General features: G+C 48.4%; 6 protein-coding genes across 6 annotated transcripts; 2 read left to right on the top strand and 4 right to left on the bottom strand.

Moving 5' to 3' along the window:
- Positions 1-507: 507 nt before the first annotated feature.
- On the bottom strand, positions 508-1,822 carry EI90DRAFT_3146276 (Delta2-dienoyl-CoA-isomerase; the record flags this gene model as incomplete). The annotated part of the gene is made up of 9 exons (XM_039065396.1): positions 508-582; positions 639-696; positions 749-842; positions 926-1,103; positions 1,154-1,300; positions 1,358-1,434; positions 1,499-1,605; positions 1,667-1,693; positions 1,758-1,822. 9 exons carry the CDS (start codon positions 1,820-1,822, stop codon positions 508-510), a joined length of 828 nt encoding a protein of 275 aa, XP_038913733.1.
- Positions 1,823-1,826: 4 nt separating this feature from the next.
- EI90DRAFT_3290824 (Alpha/Beta hydrolase protein) lies at positions 1,827-3,517 on the top strand. The gene is made up of 9 exons (XM_039067245.1): positions 1,827-2,054; positions 2,121-2,136; positions 2,191-2,231; positions 2,286-2,407; positions 2,478-2,572; positions 2,631-2,760; positions 2,820-2,951; positions 3,010-3,103; positions 3,163-3,517. Exons 1-9 carry the CDS (start codon positions 1,922-1,924, stop codon positions 3,417-3,419), a joined length of 1,020 nt encoding a protein of 339 aa, XP_038913732.1. The 5' UTR covers positions 1,827-1,921; the 3' UTR covers positions 3,420-3,517.
- Positions 3,518-4,458: 941 nt separating this feature from the next.
- EI90DRAFT_3126751 (uncharacterized protein) lies at positions 4,459-4,876 on the bottom strand (the record flags this gene model as incomplete). The annotated part of the gene is made up of 3 exons (XM_039063945.1): positions 4,459-4,670; positions 4,736-4,777; positions 4,843-4,876. 3 exons carry the CDS (start codon positions 4,874-4,876, stop codon positions 4,459-4,461), a joined length of 288 nt encoding a protein of 95 aa, XP_038913731.1.
- Positions 4,877-5,245: 369 nt separating this feature from the next.
- On the top strand, positions 5,246-5,746 carry EI90DRAFT_3066848 (uncharacterized protein; the record flags this gene model as incomplete). Its single annotated transcript, XM_039060972.1, has 1 exon — positions 5,246-5,746. The coding sequence occupies one exon, from the start codon at positions 5,246-5,248 to the stop codon at positions 5,597-5,599; it is 354 nt and encodes a 117-aa protein (XP_038913730.1). The 3' UTR covers positions 5,600-5,746.
- A 776-nt stretch (positions 5,747-6,522) lies between these two features.
- EI90DRAFT_1679091 (uncharacterized protein) lies at positions 6,523-7,195 on the bottom strand. Its single transcript, XM_039052021.1, has 2 exons — positions 6,753-7,195; positions 6,523-6,641 (listed from the first exon to the last, which is right to left on the bottom strand). Exons 1-2 carry the CDS (start codon positions 7,023-7,025, stop codon positions 6,609-6,611), a joined length of 306 nt encoding a protein of 101 aa, XP_038913729.1. The 5' UTR covers positions 7,026-7,195; the 3' UTR covers positions 6,523-6,608.
- Positions 7,196-7,356: 161 nt separating this feature from the next.
- EI90DRAFT_3066842 (beach-domain-containing protein) lies at positions 7,357-15,283 on the bottom strand. Its single transcript, XM_039060971.1, has 31 exons — positions 14,890-15,283; positions 14,599-14,823; positions 13,878-14,543; positions 13,568-13,808; positions 12,906-13,513; positions 12,768-12,855; positions 12,606-12,714; positions 12,205-12,551; positions 11,639-12,151; positions 11,319-11,581; positions 11,051-11,265; positions 10,873-11,004; positions 10,696-10,820; positions 10,621-10,644; positions 10,447-10,572; positions 10,230-10,392; positions 10,123-10,179; positions 9,831-10,074; positions 9,709-9,780; positions 9,585-9,649; positions 9,428-9,528; positions 9,298-9,380; positions 9,201-9,235; positions 8,936-9,146; positions 8,765-8,888; positions 8,651-8,710; positions 8,451-8,591; positions 8,246-8,400; positions 7,873-8,196; positions 7,494-7,807; positions 7,357-7,427 (listed from the first exon to the last, which is right to left on the bottom strand). Exons 1-31 carry the CDS (start codon positions 15,076-15,078, stop codon positions 7,367-7,369), a joined length of 6,081 nt encoding a protein of 2,026 aa, XP_038913728.1. The 5' UTR covers positions 15,079-15,283; the 3' UTR covers positions 7,357-7,366.
- Positions 15,284-15,951: the final 668 nt, after the last annotated feature.

The raw sequence follows: 15,951 nt of genomic DNA, 5'->3' as shown, positions 1-15,951 counted from the left end.
CACCCTATGGAAAAATATAAACACGGCTGCCTTGCAGGCCAAATGGGTGAGTCCCCGTCGATTGGGAGCGAACTGACGTCTTATTAGCACCCCATGTTCCCGACGCGAGTGTGAATTGTTGGGCTGTCGTGCTTCCCCTGGGTGTAAGGGGTTCGGTGAGGCGAGTGCGCACGCGTGCGAGTCATCATGGTTCAATTTGCAATAGTACTATAGACGGATCTGAGTTGTAAGCGATCGGTTATCAGTCCGGGCACCAAGCAGCAAACAAGGACACTTGGGGTAGTGAAGCAACAATGTCAACGATGCAAAGCTGGTAATTATTCTCTCATTTTGAACGAACCGAGAAGGGGGCCAGCGAAATGATCTGAACCACGATAAGGATAACGTGGTACATATTCATGATATTGCGCGTCCTTACAGGCAAGGTGCAGTGTCTTGAATCTGACCTACTCAATCAATCGCATTACAAAAATGAAGATTCTATGGCTTTGCGCGTTGAGATCTCGATTATAATTTGCTAGCCAAAGGGCCAAACCGTGGTCTTCGCTTCTGAAGGAATGAATTGATGGCTTCGGTTGTATCCTGTTTTAACTGTTATCTGGGCTGGTCCTAGGATTGATGGGAGATAAATGACGTACGGCAGTCTGGAACATCACCGCATTCCAAGTTGCAACGTAATCCAAATTCTCAAGGGCACTGCGTGAGGAAATTCATTGGAGCTGCCAGAGAGTAGAACCGCTTGACGTACGTGTGATCACGAGAATGCAGCAGGACATGCTTCGTTCCTGCAACTGCGATCGGTGACTTGGTCGCAATCTCCTTTGCTGTCACCAAAGCAGCATCTGTGATGTAAACCACGGGAGACGGGAGAGTCCCGGGCCCTGTGTAAGGATCACTTGCATTCATGCAGAAGATGCTATCGCACCAAGAACCTCTCGTTTCCCACCAGGCACAAGCTTCGAAACGAATCCAATTGCCTCGGCTTCCTTAGCACTGAAAATTCTAGCCGTGACGGCTATTTCACGGGCTGAACTGTCATTCCCAACGGTCTTGGGGAACCGGGCTAAGCTACCAACATCCGCGGCCATCCCGATATCTACTTCCTAAGCCCACAATCATGGTGTTAACCACGTTATTGAATGGGCCTACGTACCTTGACACTAAATGTCGCATCCTCCGTAGCATACCGAACATCGCATGCACTTAATATATCGACGCCGAGCCCAAAGGCGAATCCATGAACGGCGGCAATTACTGGAACCCGACAATTTTCTATGGAGTTGATGGCATTTTGGAATTGCTAGAGGCGAGAAGAATGTAAGTAGCATAGTGTGGGGAAATACCAAACAGCACCGACAAATATCAAGGGACGAAACTGCAACGCTATTCGGGCGCTGTCATCGCCCTCCTGAAAGAAGTCCGCAATATCCTTCACTAAATATCCGGTAAGTGCCCAAAAATATAAGGAAAGAGTTAGCGATGGAGAACCGACGCTTACGGTCTATTCCACCAGTGAAAGCTCGTTCTGTAGAAGCCAGCACTACGACTCTCACAGCAGGATCGAGACTGAGGTTGTCAAATACTTTGGGTATTTCCTGCCACATTCTGTATAAAACAAGCACACACCATCATGAGATAAACCAAGCTGGTGAACATTGGTACTTACACCGTATTGAAAGCATTGACTGGAGGGCTGTTTCGAGGATTTAAGTAAGTTTGGCTGTCCGCACACTCACGCAGGGCGGTCCTTAACACACCGCGAGAAAGTGACTATTGCAACCCCATCTGCCCCTAAATTTACCTTAATGTGCTTCCCACCCATAGCCGTTGAAGTGGTCATCCCGGCGCTCGACGTTGAAATGAAGTGGGACTTGCGGTGGTACACCCCCGAATTCCCACACCGGCAAATTGAACGCCGACAATGGACCCGACCGACCCCTCGAGCTTTAACCATCGCTCGGAACGTTTGAGTACAGGAAGAACTTATCATTTTGTTGACCAAAAACCGTTCAAGTCCTTCATAAAGGATACACCAACATTGTTGCTTATACATGGTGAGGAGTCTTGATTTCTGGAGGTGTTTCTAGCGGAATTTTGGCCTACCTGACGCGCATTCGTAGGATTTCCCGATTCTTGGTATGCCGATGATTGATCCTACTGACCGCTAAGAGCGAGAATATCGTTCAATAGGTATGGTTGGAGGTACCAGATAGGGCCGTGGGCCAAAAGGGGTGAGCACACCTACCTTGGAAAGCGCAAATTTTTCTACTTTGAAAATTTCACAGGTTGGAGAATCATTGCTGTCGACGCGTTGGGTTATGGTGGGACAGATAAACCCACTGAAGTTTCCGCATACTCGACCAAGTCAATATGCAAGGATCTTACGGCTCTACTCGACCTCTTGAAGGTACGCTTCTCTCCATTATACCTACCAAAATTCTTTCCGCAATGAGTTTGTTTCGTGACCTAATTTTCAGGTAGAGAAGGCTGCCATTGTTGGACATGATTGGGGTGCCGAAATTGCGTGGAGGATGTACCTTTGGCATCCCGAACGTGTATTGACGGTGGTTGCGTAAGTTTTGGTCGTCCTTGCGTGCGCCACCTTGACTTCATGCTCACCCATGTCCTAGTTTATCTATCCCATACTCCCCTCCAGCACCTTCATACATTCCATTGTCCATAGTTGCAAAACGTGTCCCCGGACTAGGCTACCAAGTATACTTGGAAGATCCTAGGTCCACGAAGGATATCGAATCTAACGTGAGCTGACCGTTCTCCGTGCGAAGGCCATTGGTCCTGACTCCTCAATGTCACTCTAGCTCCGCACGTTCCTGGATATGATTTACCGTTCCGACTCCCTGACATGGAAGTGGGTGGAAGTTGAAAAGCTTGAGAACTTTCTTCGAGGAAAAGATAAATTCCCTGATGGGCCAAGTGTTCTCTCTTCGTCGGTGAGCCCAAATAACTTGACGGGGAACTTGTCTCACCCTGCAAGAATTGCCATCACAGGAAATGAACTTTTATGTCAAGCAATTCGAAAATTCTATGTCGGGGCCACTTATGTACTACAAGACCAAACGTATCCGCTTCAACGATGAGAAAGGTACCAAAAGTCCACCATGAAGATATTTCGGACGCGCTCATGACTATTAATGTTTTCAGTGGCAAAGCTCCCCTCATTCCTGCCGACTGAGACAGCTTTCCTCCTGATCCGGGGTACCGAGGACCCTGCATCTCCGAAACAAGCAGCTAAACGCTCGAGAAATTTCGCAAAATCATTAAAAACCATCGATCTTGATGGCGCGGGACATTGGCTAATGATAGAACGAAAAGAAGAAGTGACCAAGTATGTCGGAGATTGGATCGAGTCTGTTCTTAGGGAAGCGAGACAGGAGAATAAACCGAGCACTAAATTGTAACTGAGGATCCTGTAATTGTACTTTACTGAGGACGATTCGAGCTTAATTGCTACCTGTCTGATAGCTTGGTTGTGCCCGTCGATCAACGCAACATCGAAAGCAGATAGATAAGACTCGAAAGTGTGTAAGTCATTGTATTATTCGACCCCTCCCAAAAAATGAAAATGCCAGTCTGAGACTTCTGGAGGCTGCGACGTTTCACAAACGAATATGGGTTCCTGCTTTGGGGCTCATATCCAGAACTACACACGGGTTTGGTACACGCGGGGAAGCTCCATCCTGGGAGGCGAAACCCCCAAATGGTTCCAAGAAATATCAGCAGCTCATCAGCGGAGCCAGGCAATGACCTAAGACCCGAACCTCTATATGATAATTGCTCTGCTTCCACGACTGGAACCTGAATGGAGGATGACAGGAGTATCAGGGTTTTGTTTGTGTGTTGTTCTGGATACGTAAGTGTGACCTTCAAACTCATTTACAGGGTACGGCAGTGTTATTGAACAGTTCTATTTATCGCTGTCTTCATCTCAGTGTTCGAATTCCGATCACAAGAATCTTAAGCAGGTGAAGGTCGTCGCACTTACGAGGGACATGAGTCGTGACAGTGAACTCGTATACATACAGTACTCCATTTAAATTTCGGCCCGAGCTAATCCAGGTAAGTCTTAGGAGGTGGACAGCGCAGCTGAGGAGCCATCGTGGCCGATAATAGGGTCAGCGGCGATACTTGCCTCGGATGTCACCATCAATGGGTGACGGGAGGTCATCACAATTGTTTCCAAATAATGCTGGGCGCTGCGAGGTAGTAACTATAACAGTAGCTGACAGATACGTAAGACAAAGTTCAAAAAGCAAGGTAATTGTCGGAAACGGGTGATGGTGATGAACGACATGCTGGCCATCAAGATTATCACAGCTTTGTACCGCCGACCTACTCCCAGACGAAGGATAACATAGCGATACATAAATAGAGGAACTGTGGTGAATCCTCTTCAAATGGACAAACAAGCCAGAGATACGGACGCACCTTGACTGCAAATTAAATGTGAAGGGAATTGGAAGGGTCTCCTTCTGGTCCAAGTATTCGACCAAGAATAGCGTCAATCTCGTCAGGAGAATAGTATAGATCCCTTGGTCCATGGGCTCTGGACGGAATTTGGGAGAGACCTGATTGCGGAGAAAGGGCTAACATTCTGTCGAAGCCCTCGTAAGGATGGGGTGTTTGAAACGACGCTGCGAAGCGTTCCAGAACTGGAAAAGCAGCGTGAAATAAGGTCGGTACCGAAGTTTCTGGTAGTCTCCGAGACAAAGCTCACCATGTAGAGCATCGTGTGGGCGGAGCGTTGGGTGGTCATACCCTGGGACAGGATCATGAATCGAAGATTATTCAGCAAGTACCAGTGTAGCAAAGTTTTGTACAGACGGTTGAGTACACGGAATGTACATTCCTTGGGCATGCCGAAGGGACGTTGGCCACCCACTGTGGGAAGTCCCCCCATCAGATCGTACTGGGTTGCACCATCACCTAATCGAAAATGCCGGGAGTCCCTATCAGCTTTTTGGAAATGCTCAGTCGTGTGTAGTACCGGGGCTACCTAGCATCTGTATTCCGACTTACATATTGATACCAAAAGAAACTTAGAGCGTTCCAATCCCTAATTCTCATCATCGCTGAGTTCCACATCCTCCCTTTTCAGCATTATCCAGTGCCGGAAGTTCCCCGTCAGATTGTACTGGGTTTTACCATCATTAAAATACTTATCACTTTCTTCGAAATGCTGCAGCTGCTCAGTCAAGTGGAGTACCAGGGCTACCGTAGGCATGTGATGGTTGAGCGAGGAGACCATTGGGAAGAGTCGAAGCGCGGGGCGCTAATATCGGTTTTGGGTTCCTTGAGCAATGTATGTCTCAACTCCGCCCTGAGAACTATTGGCAATAAGAATTCTGCAAAAGTACGCCAGCATTGCATGCAATCTGCCTGTTTCTATCTTCATCCTTGTCGGTCCGGGAGTTGCCATTTGCTTGGGAACTTCGTCTCACCCGTCATCTCTCTTATCTCTGTGTTCCTACACACATTGAATCGACGCTGGATATCCATAATATGCGCAGCCACGTTTTTCTTGGCTGTTTTCTGCATCACAATACGTGCTTCAATGCTCTCTATTGCCACTCCAGGTTGAGCGATCTTGTGCAATCGGCTCATCCGATCTTGGCGACCAAGCCTGCATTGCACCCTTTGGTGGGACCCACATCTGTGTCTGCTACTTGGTTTCTCCCATTATTGAGTCCGACACTGTGGGCCCATGCTCTGTTGCGCGCATGCCAGTGCTTCCATGCCAATAGTCGCTGGTGACCCCCTTGCAATTGAACGCGTTCTCACGCGTTCTTCACTCATTGATGCCGATATTTTGGGCCAACCGACATGAAAGGACGCAAACCAGATGTGTTATCATGGCGTTGCCCAATGCGCTGTTGCAAAGCCCGCGCTGGTGCCTGACCAAAAAGTGTGCCTACCACTATGCTTTTAACTTTTCTCCCCCTCCCATTTCCTTCTACTCGGTGAGGTACAGGGAGTTCTGGAACCCCGTGGGCCGGGTTTCACGGATGAGCAAACTATGTGTTCCCCGCCATTCACCTCATCATTTGCTTTGCGATCTACCCGCCACATTTACCCCACTGATTATTATATCTTTGAAACCGACTTGCTCTTGGGACCTACACCAGCCCCACAGACTCATCTCTGCAAGGGTGGCTTTCTCCTGTGTTCAAGCGCGGGGTTTATCCCGCACCCTCAGTATAGCCTTGGGGCACTATTTCTCCGACACACGCAATGACAAGCACCAGTTATGCATGTATTACTATATAGTACAATGCCAAATGAATATATTATGATTCACTATTAAAACAAGCGGGGTTACCTATCAATAACTTCCAGGGCACCCCGTCAGTACTTCCGGGGCACCCCGTCAGACTGCGCATATCTGATAGGAGGCCCCGGCATTGGAAATCTGATAGTTGGCCCCGTCAAATAGTAATGGGGCTACCTAGCGGCACTGGTACCGGGGCAACCCTACACCATCTGCCAGGGTTACTTCCCACTGTGCACCTTCCCGGTTCGGATAATAATCTCAAATTCATACCTCGTATGGCGTGTCCATCATTATACACCACTTTTCAACAGATGGGAATTCATCCGCGATATCCAGCCACGTCCTTCTTTGACTTCGAGGGAATTAGAGCCACTCCTTGAGGCCAGGAAGCAGTTACTTTAAACGTTGCGACCATTAGTGAGCTGTAAGGCCATCATCCCCAGGCGTCACCAACGCAACTCACCCTGATGTCCACGTTCGTCCGATCGACAATAATAGAACGGCCCTCTGAAAGCGCCTGTCTCACAGCAAGCTCAACTTTCCTACGCGACCCCAACTCGTCTTGACAACACCGTAAAAAATTCGGATATTGGTGTTCTAGAGACTGGGCGAACACTGACTGCAGTGGAAACAGTAAAAAGTGCGATGAAGCAGAGACAAAAATTATTACCTTTCCTGAACCCACGAGACCGCATAGAACCAGGACGACCTGAGGCTGCTGTGAAGTGATAGACATATTTACGGTTTCCGGCCTAATATAGAGGCTGGGTCCCTGCCTAATCGTCACCTACATAAAAGGAAATTATGTGAGGATGCAAAAATGGACAGGATGCCGTGATGATTCAGAAATTGGACCGCTTTGTTTAGGTCTACTCCGGTTGGAGAATGATGTTCATTGTTTGTTGAATGGGACGATATTCCAGTTTTACACAGTTGATAAGAAAATTTTGTAGTTACATGAAGGTTACTAAATTGCTCGATAAATGGTTGACTCGCTGGCTGAGGAATGGTTATGTAGGCGCTACCGACGCACAGCGAGCACTCTAGTGCTAAAGCAAATTGACATAGCATGAACCTTCAATCAGGGAGTGTCCAGTTAAACATGCGTCCAGATTCATCTCCACTGTACAGTATTTCCCTGATGAACCCACACATAGCAGGTAAGAAATTTTGGATCAGACGACAGGAGGATTTGTCGGCTTACCCAACAAACTTGAGTGCTGTCACTGTGGGGAGCCACATCCCTAACCCGGGCTCTTTTCGCATTTTGAGATTACGAACAGTAGAGAACTTCCACTTTGCCTTCTCTTCCAGCGGAGTATCGTTCGGGTTCCATGTTCGCAATGATATAGAGCCATCTGCGGAACCGGCCGCTAAGATCCCAACTAGGGATGTTTCTCTTTCATGGAATGCAAGCGATGTGATTCGCTCGTGTGCTCCAAGTCGCAAGGAAGCGATATGACGCCCGTTTATTGTATGTATCGAAAGGCGGTCAATGGAACACGTTGCCACATCACCCTGGAAACAGTGGAATCAGGAAAAACTGCTGCTATTTCCAGTGGACACAAAGATCAATCGCTTACTGTGATGCTGTTGATGGCACAAGAATGCACCGGTCTGTCATGCCTTATCGTTCTCACATACTGAGCTCTGTTGAGATCCCAGAATATGGCCGTACCATCATCGCTGCCGGTAACAATCAGGGACCATGGTCGAGATGCATCAACACATTGTACAGCTGATTCATGCCCACGCATCAGATGGGACAACTTGAGCTTCGGTGACGATGACGAGGAACGGTGTATCCGCCACACTGTCACCATGTTATCCGAAGTTCCTGCGATGAGGACCTCGGAGTCGCAGAAACATGCACAGCTAAGGTACGCTGACTCCACAATTTGAACCAGCTAGATCATCAATCAGGCATATTCTGGGTGATGCTACCAGTGAACCCACCTTTTTGTCCGCAAATAATCGCAAGCTTTGGTCCTGGAAGCCCCATTCGACAGATTCGTGTGCAAAATTTGGTACTATGAGCGAGTCGGGGCCACACGGAATGACTTTCTCACTGAGAAGATCAACATATAAGGATGAAACACCATTTTGTGTCGCTGAAGGTGGTGTTAGCAGGCGATCAGCGGCCACAGGGTCGGCCACGCACATTTGATGGGTTGATTTGATTGAAATAAAAGGTGTGGATGTTCTGCAATGCCGTAGGCCGTTCCAAGAGGGAGCGAAAGTTCGCCGTCCATGTAGCGAGGAGGATGGGGGGAAGAGAAGATTTTTCTGGGTGTTTGCCCAACTTTGAGAGAAGGGCCCAGATGTCAGATGGTGCACTGTGCGGTGGCGCAGCAAGCCTACAATTATGAATTATACCGACAGAGGCGGCAAGCTGTAGAGGATCATCTATACTGTCCAAATCTGAACAGCACCCTGTTAGCTCAATGTCATTATTGATGCTTCAAAGTGCCTCGCCTATTGCCCCCTCGTAGCTTAATGGGTGATACACATTACAAGATGCCACATCTTTCTGTCTGCACCCCCATATAAGGTCAATCCAAGTGGGCAGATTTCGGCTAACGTATTCGCTTTCCAGGGCCTTTTTCGGTCAGTAAATAACGTATCACTCTTGACATGACGACTCACTTGCCGATGAAGCGCAATGAACAGCAGGGCATCCCGCTTGGCCCACGGGGGAAGCTTGACATCTTGGATTTGCTCTCCTCCAGCGTTGACCCCGAGCTCCAGATCAGAGAAATTTTCAAGGAACTCCGGACAAGTGAAAAATTCAGGGATTAGTTCCCTAACATCCCCTCGGCTGTCTTGTGCGGCGGATTCGTAAGCCCGTTGAACATCCCTACAACACAGAGTTTAATATCCTCATAATATAAACATCGCTTACATCACTCACACGAAGAGCCTTTCTGGTAAATCAAAATCGCCTCCCTAGAACCGAGGACCAGAGGCTGAGAGACCCTGGTGTTGATCCAATCAAGGTGAATACAGACCTGAAGAACTTTGAAGTGCTTGCTGAAAGGTGGTAACCGAATGAGAAAGTGGGATGTAATCATGCTTGACGAGAAGTGTGTGCCTGCTCAAACCCTTAGAGGTGTTAGTGGAACAAAACAGAATGCGGACCATAATGAAAGGGCGGCTCTCCAATATCTGTCAGGGAAGAATATCGGGCCTCTGCTGAGGCTCGCCGAACTTCTGTTAAAGCCCCCATAGGCCAATTCAGACTTGTGGTCATATGAGATACTGGCGCAGCATAAAATAGTGACTTCTCTAATCTTACTCTCTGAAAGTTTCAGGTTTGGACAGATCCAATGTATTTGAAGTATAGTCCTTGAGAATCCAAGGCTGGAAGGCATACAGATTAGATAGATATTAAAGCCACGATGACGATGAAATAAACGTACGAAAACGGGGTACTGAGTGAGATCATTGGGTGTCCTCCCTGATGCCTGGTTAATTATACTGAGATAGGCAAACTTTAACCCATGTCAGAAAAGGCTGAGGGAGAGTGAGCTAGTGTACTCACGTTACTGATTTCTCTCGCTTGCCACCGCCGCTGAGCCACGTCTATCTCGGGTCGGTTCTGATAAATCCTACCAGTTGCAGAAACTAGATTTAGCAAAGGGGATCGGAACGTCGCCGTTGCAGCACTACTCTCCGCTGCAGTCTTGGTCATGACTTTTTGAAGTTTGGAGAGCACGGCTTGTCGATCTAGTTTGTTGGGGAAGACACACAGGAGGCTACGTGAGTCTCTAAAGTAGATTTCCAGGCTGACTGGGACGTTAGCGATAGTGTAAGATTATGAGCAAATCACTCACGAAACATCTCGAAATAGATGTGTCCTGGTGCTAAATCCAGCCAACGCCTCAAAACTCCTTTCGGAAGAAATCAGACTTGTATAATACATAATCAGTTTGGAGCTAACCATCGACGAGCGCGTATGTTAGGGTCGAGATCGGCAAGAAGTGTCCCGGGAACCTGAAGGACGTCTTTCGGTGCATCACGCGCATCCACAACCTCGCCGTCGGCCGATTCCACTAATCCGTCTCTGACGTATAGATGCGTCCGACCGAGAATAAAGAGCCCAGCTTGTACATTGAGGATATGAATGTTGTGCACAGCCCAGATTAAGCCATACTTACGGGATGAATCAACACCCACAATACGTGCCACATTCTTGACCACTTCTATTACGTCACCTGGTTCGAGTTCATGTCTAATTTTGCGATGCTTGTCATCAATGAGCTCATCTTCCCATTTGTCATCCTCTGAATAGATCGTTAAACCAACAGCGAAAGGAGCGAACAAGCCGATACCTTCAGCGACGTCGAAGTTGTATGCTGGATGAACAGGTGAGCAACGAAGCGAGGGAATAAAGCAACGAACGTTACATTCATCCCAAGGAGCTTGTACAACGACAACAGAGTTTGCGTCATCGATTTCCAGAAGCTCGCGAGTGAGACTGTCCGTGGCTTTATTCTCCAGCAACTTGTCGATCTCGGGCTCGAGCTTCTTTCTGCGTATCACAGTTGATCGAGAGTTTCAACAGGGAGTAAGGTGATTCTCACCGAACTCGGTAGGGACCCTCAGCTTCATCCAAACGCCAAAGGGCCGTGGTATTCTGTGGCCAAAGGCTCCTTTCGTGATGAACCAAAACAAGCCATTGGGTAAGTCGTTGTAAAGCACGAAGTTCTTCTCTCCTATGGAGCAGTTAGTACAGCTCACGTTGCTAGCATACTAACTCACATATCCTGATACATCTTTCTCCGACGCTGTTTCTCAGTAGAGATGACCACTGCACGCCAAGTAGCCACTTTATAGAGCGTCTTCTGAGCATTCCTTTCGGAGATACTTCGTCGGTCGGAGACCGAAACACCAAGAATGGACCTCCGTCGTGTTGATGCAGGGGCAGGGGAGAGAGAGGTTGGAGGCAGATGTGTGGCTTGGAGGGCGCTCTCCAGCTTGGTATCCATGAGGTTCAGATACCCCTCCCTGAAGTCAAACAGTAACTCACCTCTTGTTTGTGGGAGAAATCAAGTGAATCATCGGCACAAACTAGGTTCGCGAAATGTATTAATCTGTCCAGTAACCCTGAAATCGAGTTGCGCTCCTGGAGGGTGAAAGCCCCTTTGGACGTCAACGTCTGAAGGAGCGAAACAAGTTCCGTCATCACAAGTTTGAAGCTAAACGCTTCCCGGAACGTGCGACTGGCTGTATGCATGTTTACGAACTCCTCAATTATAGCCTCTGTAACTGTTTCAGATGCAGCTGAAGTTGCTAAAAGAAGTCGGTCAATTATCCTGACGAACGAGGTTGCGAAGGAACGAGGGTTACCATTGGGTAGTTCCAGACCACCGCTGAGCATGCTACGCTCCAGCAGCTTGGTGAGCCCGTGCTCGAGTGAGGCAAAAATGGGAGGGAGCATCTGAGGATATTTCACAACCGCGTCCGTTGAGATTTGCGAGTTAGAGGCAGATTCGGTCCTCCCAAGTAGCAGATCGAACGCTGCACTATGGACCAGTGGGTCCCATGATTCGGGTAAAATTACCTTTAAGACGCTCCAAAAGTTTAAGAGTTCGAGCTTGCGGGAAGAGTTGGAAAAGGTCCGCAATTGAAGGGCGGTGATACGCAAAACCTGGGATGTAACCACAGGAGACGGATTTGGTCCTAGTAGCAGTATCAGTATCCGAGAGAGGGGTAACGACGCATTCAGTTTCGCCAGGAAAGTTTCTGTCGAGAGAATCGATACAAGAGCAACCAACAGCTGCTCCGCTTTCTCGTGGGCGTGCACTCTATCTATGTGTGACAAGTGGGATCGCAGAGAAAGTGGGGACGATAGCCCTGTCTCTGTAAAGTGATATCAGCACTCAACAGGAAGCAAGCAAGCAAGCCAAGCAAACCTGGGCTGTGCAGTCTCGCGGCTAAATATGAAATGAGGGGTTTTATGGTAGTATCCGTTGACCAATTCGATCTTGCCAAAACCGCGATAGCGTCAACCATGCGATGTATTTGCTCCGGAGGATACAGATCAGTCTGGTAGACGAAGAGTGCTTGCCGCAGCACGCCAGGGGAGTTGAATTTCCTCGCTATTCGATGCTTGCTGTTAAAGCGCTTGAAGTTGGATTGTTCAAGGAGAACCTCGAAATGGCTCCAGTACACAGTTTGAAGATCCGGGTTAACCAGTGACCACAAATGGAAGTCCAATCCAAGGGCTCGATAAGCAACTGTATTCACAATCGTTGCGCCACTGCTTTCGTTGAGGATTCCAATCCCCGGAATTATCACAGGAGGAAGTACGCACCGAGGATTGCTAAAATTGATACCTAGGGATTCAAATATGACTTCGAAACAGGCCTGATTGATGAGGCTAGACTTTGCTCTGAGCAACGAGGAGAGGACGTCGTATCCACCTGACAAGCACGATGTTTGGCGCTGGGTTCCCCACGCAAGGAACCAAACTCACGAAGCCGTTCCATGTCCTCCGAATTCTGCCAGCTGGTGCGGATCACATCAAAGAGGATACCGAGCCCATTCTCCAGGTCTGACGATGTCTGTGATTTGGTCAGTAGTTAGGCATTGTTTCGCACATGTGGATGCGCACAGTGCAACATTGGATGATCTTCAATGCGATAGCTGGACCACCCATCCGACGTACGCTGTCGTCCAAACATTTTAGTTGGGCCACGTAAACGTCGCCCAGCATCGAGGCGACAACGCCATTCGATCGTTGCACCCCCGAAGCATTGGTCACAACCTGAACACCTGAATTTTCGTCTTCATCAGGATCGTTTTTAACGCCGTAAGGTGACAAGGACAACAGGATGTCGTCCTCATTGAAACCGACATCTCCAGCAAGAGCTTTGGATATGACTTTGGCGCCATCAGTTATTCCTGATTTCGAGGAGAAAGAAGATTGATTGCCAAACATGTGAATGTTCAGGGACGTTGAAGCTTCGTACGTGAGGAAACGGTACAAAGCTGCATCTTGGAAATTCCCAATGTATCGTGGACCAAGATGATGCGCGAGAAGGACAAGATCAGACGAGAGCGGACACCCAATCAAGTGTGAAGTCGCCATTGACCATTTACTCTGAGGGAAGAAGTCTAATAAGGACGGATCGCAACCAATGTGATAAGTTGTGGGTGGAGGTGACGGTTTAGGAAAAACCGAGGATTCGGACTGGATTTCATGACCGTCGACGTATAGGCCTGAGGGAAGCACGTTAAGGGTGTCTTTGACAGCATAATCACACGCATACCTACATATATTAGGCGAAGAGGAGCGGGATGGGTAGTGAACCAGAGTAACATGTGTCCAGCGACCCTTACGAACAATTTCAGCATTCGTAAGTAGAGGCTCCTGCATGGAGGGGGTCGCGCATTCAAGATCGCCTTCACTCAGCAAACTTAGTTTCACAATCCACCGCGAGGGTGAGGAGGAACGCGCCCCAAAGATGATCATGGGCTCATCTGGAAGCGGATAGCGGTCGACATATATCCAAGTCTAAGGTGTGATTGCAGTCAAAGGCAATGTCAACAGAAAAATCGGACTACCACGCATATGAACTCTAACCATATAAGTGAAGCCTGCCAGAGGTGGAAAGGCCTTCCCTCGAGTATCCGGAAGTATTAGGGCAGAAGCATGGTTAAAAGAAAAGAAAGATGGCCACTTTGCCCGACTCGCGCTTCTCAGTAGAGTGAGGGCATCAGAGTCAACTGCCGAGTTTCTGAGGACATTCTGGAACAAGGCTCGTGCCTGATCAAGAGTAGGAACCCCCATTTCCAGAAGTCTCCTTAGTAGTTTCTGCACTACGAGTTTAGTACTTTCTGTAGGCAAAAGCTGTACCTTCTTCGAAACGTAGTCAAATACAGATCCTCCGAGGCCGAGTGCGTTCAGCATTGCCTGATTTCGATGTGATATCGAAACGATTCGTTCGATCGTCCTAAAAACTAGATATGAAGCCTGCCTCGGGGACATGATCTCCACGTGTAGTTCAAACAATGCAATGACGGCATTCGGGTTTTTCAAGCTCGTCAGTCGCTCGTGAGAATGACGAATATGCGAGTCCAGTGGCGCCGTTTGGTCATTGCTTATATCAGGAGCATCCACAAAGAAGGACTCCAACTTCATATCGTTGAAGGCCAGGCTCAAGAGGAGTCCCCAAAGGGAAGCAAGACCAACATTTGAAGGAGATGCCGGGTGGAGGGCCTGTTTTAAAGTCTCCCACCCCACTGTTTTCTGCAGAAGCACTCCGATAAGTTTTCCAAACGCAAGATTCTAATGAATAACCTACCTCGAAAATCGTTTGGTTGCGCGGAGATGATGAAAGTGCAACGCACAGGACAGAGAAGCACACACGCATATATTCTCTCCATGTACTCAGTGACTCGGCAGAAGAACGGTCCATTTCACGCAACGTGGATAAGACACTGACGAGTACGAGAAAGCCATCTAATTCGCTGAACACTTGCTTCATCGAAGCATCTTCACGCAAAACAGTGTCGATTTGGTGGAGCTCCTAGAAGTAGCGTATTGGGTTGTTAGATTGAAAAATACACTATTTATTGTGTCCCAGCCAGCTGACCTCGATCTGAGCCGCGATGTTGGGCGCTACTTTTAAATCTTCAACAGTACGCCGAATGATTTCGACGCGCACATCATGTGCGAAGTCCTCGGGACTCTCTTCTACTGTGCCCTGAATAACAGTAGAAACACGTGGAGATCGCACTTCCTCGAATGCCGTTTTGAGAGGAGTAAGAAGACTGCTGAACATTCCAAATTTCCACTGCGCTACTTATAGCGGGATTAGAGTGTTTTAAATCTGTGAACGAGCGTCCCTGCGCTTGGTAGGTGAATGAAGATGCGACGGTAAATTAGTATGTTGCACGGGTTTGTTGGGGGTTCGAGCCAAGGAGATGCCCCAAGGAGATGGAAGAGGGACGATGATCCTCACAGCAGGGCGCTTATATTGAAATTAGCCCAAATGTGGCAACCATTTCCAATCACACAGCCTTCACCTGACGGAAAAGCCTCGATCAATATTGGCTGCATCTTGATGCGCATCAACGGATTCCGGGGATAAGTAAAGCTCGCAGGGCAGTGGAGCAGGATTTCCGGCATTGATTGATAGCATCAGAGTGATCACGCAGCATTGTTTGGTTATTTTGTCATTAACATTTTCCGGCCAGTTTTATGCGCACACCACACACATAACAATATTATACTCGTGCCACCCGACTATCGTGAATCGCGGCCTGGGGGTGCGGTCAAATACCGGAGTACCGTGCCTGAAAGGATCATGGCAGGATGTTCATAGTCGGGTTAGCTGCCTGGAACCTATGTACGTCACTATGTACTGCTAGGCGATACCGGCGACTGGAAGCGTCAGAAAGCCTTCGGTGCCTTGTTTTCAAAATTGAGTCTCTCCCCACTTTGAGGGGTTCTGTGTGAGCAGCGAATGCGCCCGATCGATATTGATAATATGTGAAATGTTGCTATATTGTGCCCGGGGATCGATGGTCAAAGACGCCAAACCTGGGCGAGTTTCAGTAGGGGCTCAGGTCGAAAGGTTGACGGAACCAAAAAGAAGGGCTCACTTAAGGAGCTGCCAATTGTGATGTTGGCATGCAGTGTTCCTCACCCTGGG

This window comes from Cantharellus anzutake (assembly GCF_015039405.1).
Source record: "Cantharellus anzutake strain C23 chromosome Unknown EI90scaffold_39, whole genome shotgun sequence".
NCBI classification, from domain to species: domain Eukaryota; kingdom Fungi; phylum Basidiomycota; class Agaricomycetes; order Cantharellales; family Hydnaceae; genus Cantharellus; species Cantharellus anzutake.
The sequence above is the reverse complement of the archived record's forward strand: the minus strand, read 5'-3'. Positions and strand labels throughout refer to the sequence as shown.

Excerpts from the sequence above, each read along its gene's own strand:
- EI90DRAFT_3290824 (XM_039067245.1), top strand. The coding sequence starts at position 1,922 with ATGGACCCGACCGACCCCTCGAGCTTTAACCATCGCTCGGAACGTTTG. Across the intron at positions 2,952-3,009 it reads CAAGTGTTCTCTCTTCGTCG|GAAATGAACTTTTATGTCAA; the intron begins GTGAGCCCAAAT and ends TTGCCATCACAG. Across the intron at positions 3,104-3,162 it reads CCGCTTCAACGATGAGAAAG|TGGCAAAGCTCCCCTCATTC; the intron begins GTACCAAAAGTC and ends TAATGTTTTCAG.
- EI90DRAFT_1679091 (XM_039052021.1), bottom strand. The coding sequence starts at position 7,025 with ATGTCTATCACTTCACAGCAGCCTCAGGTCGTCCTGGTTCTATGCGGT. Across the intron at positions 6,642-6,752 it reads GGACGAACGTGGACATCAGG|TCAAAGAAGGACGTGGCTGG; the intron begins GTGAGTTGCGTT and ends ATTCCCTCGAAG.
- EI90DRAFT_3066842 (XM_039060971.1), bottom strand. The coding sequence starts at position 15,078 with ATGTTCAGCAGTCTTCTTACTCCTCTCAAAACGGCATTCGAGGAAGTG. Across the intron at positions 10,180-10,229 it reads AACATACGCGCTCGTCGATG|GAGTTTTGAGGCGTTGGCTG; the intron begins GTTAGCTCCAAA and ends TTCTTCCGAAAG. Across the intron at positions 9,529-9,584 it reads AAACCTGAAACTTTCAGAGA|TCTGAATTGGCCTATGGGGG; the intron begins GTAAGATTAGAG and ends TATGACCACAAG.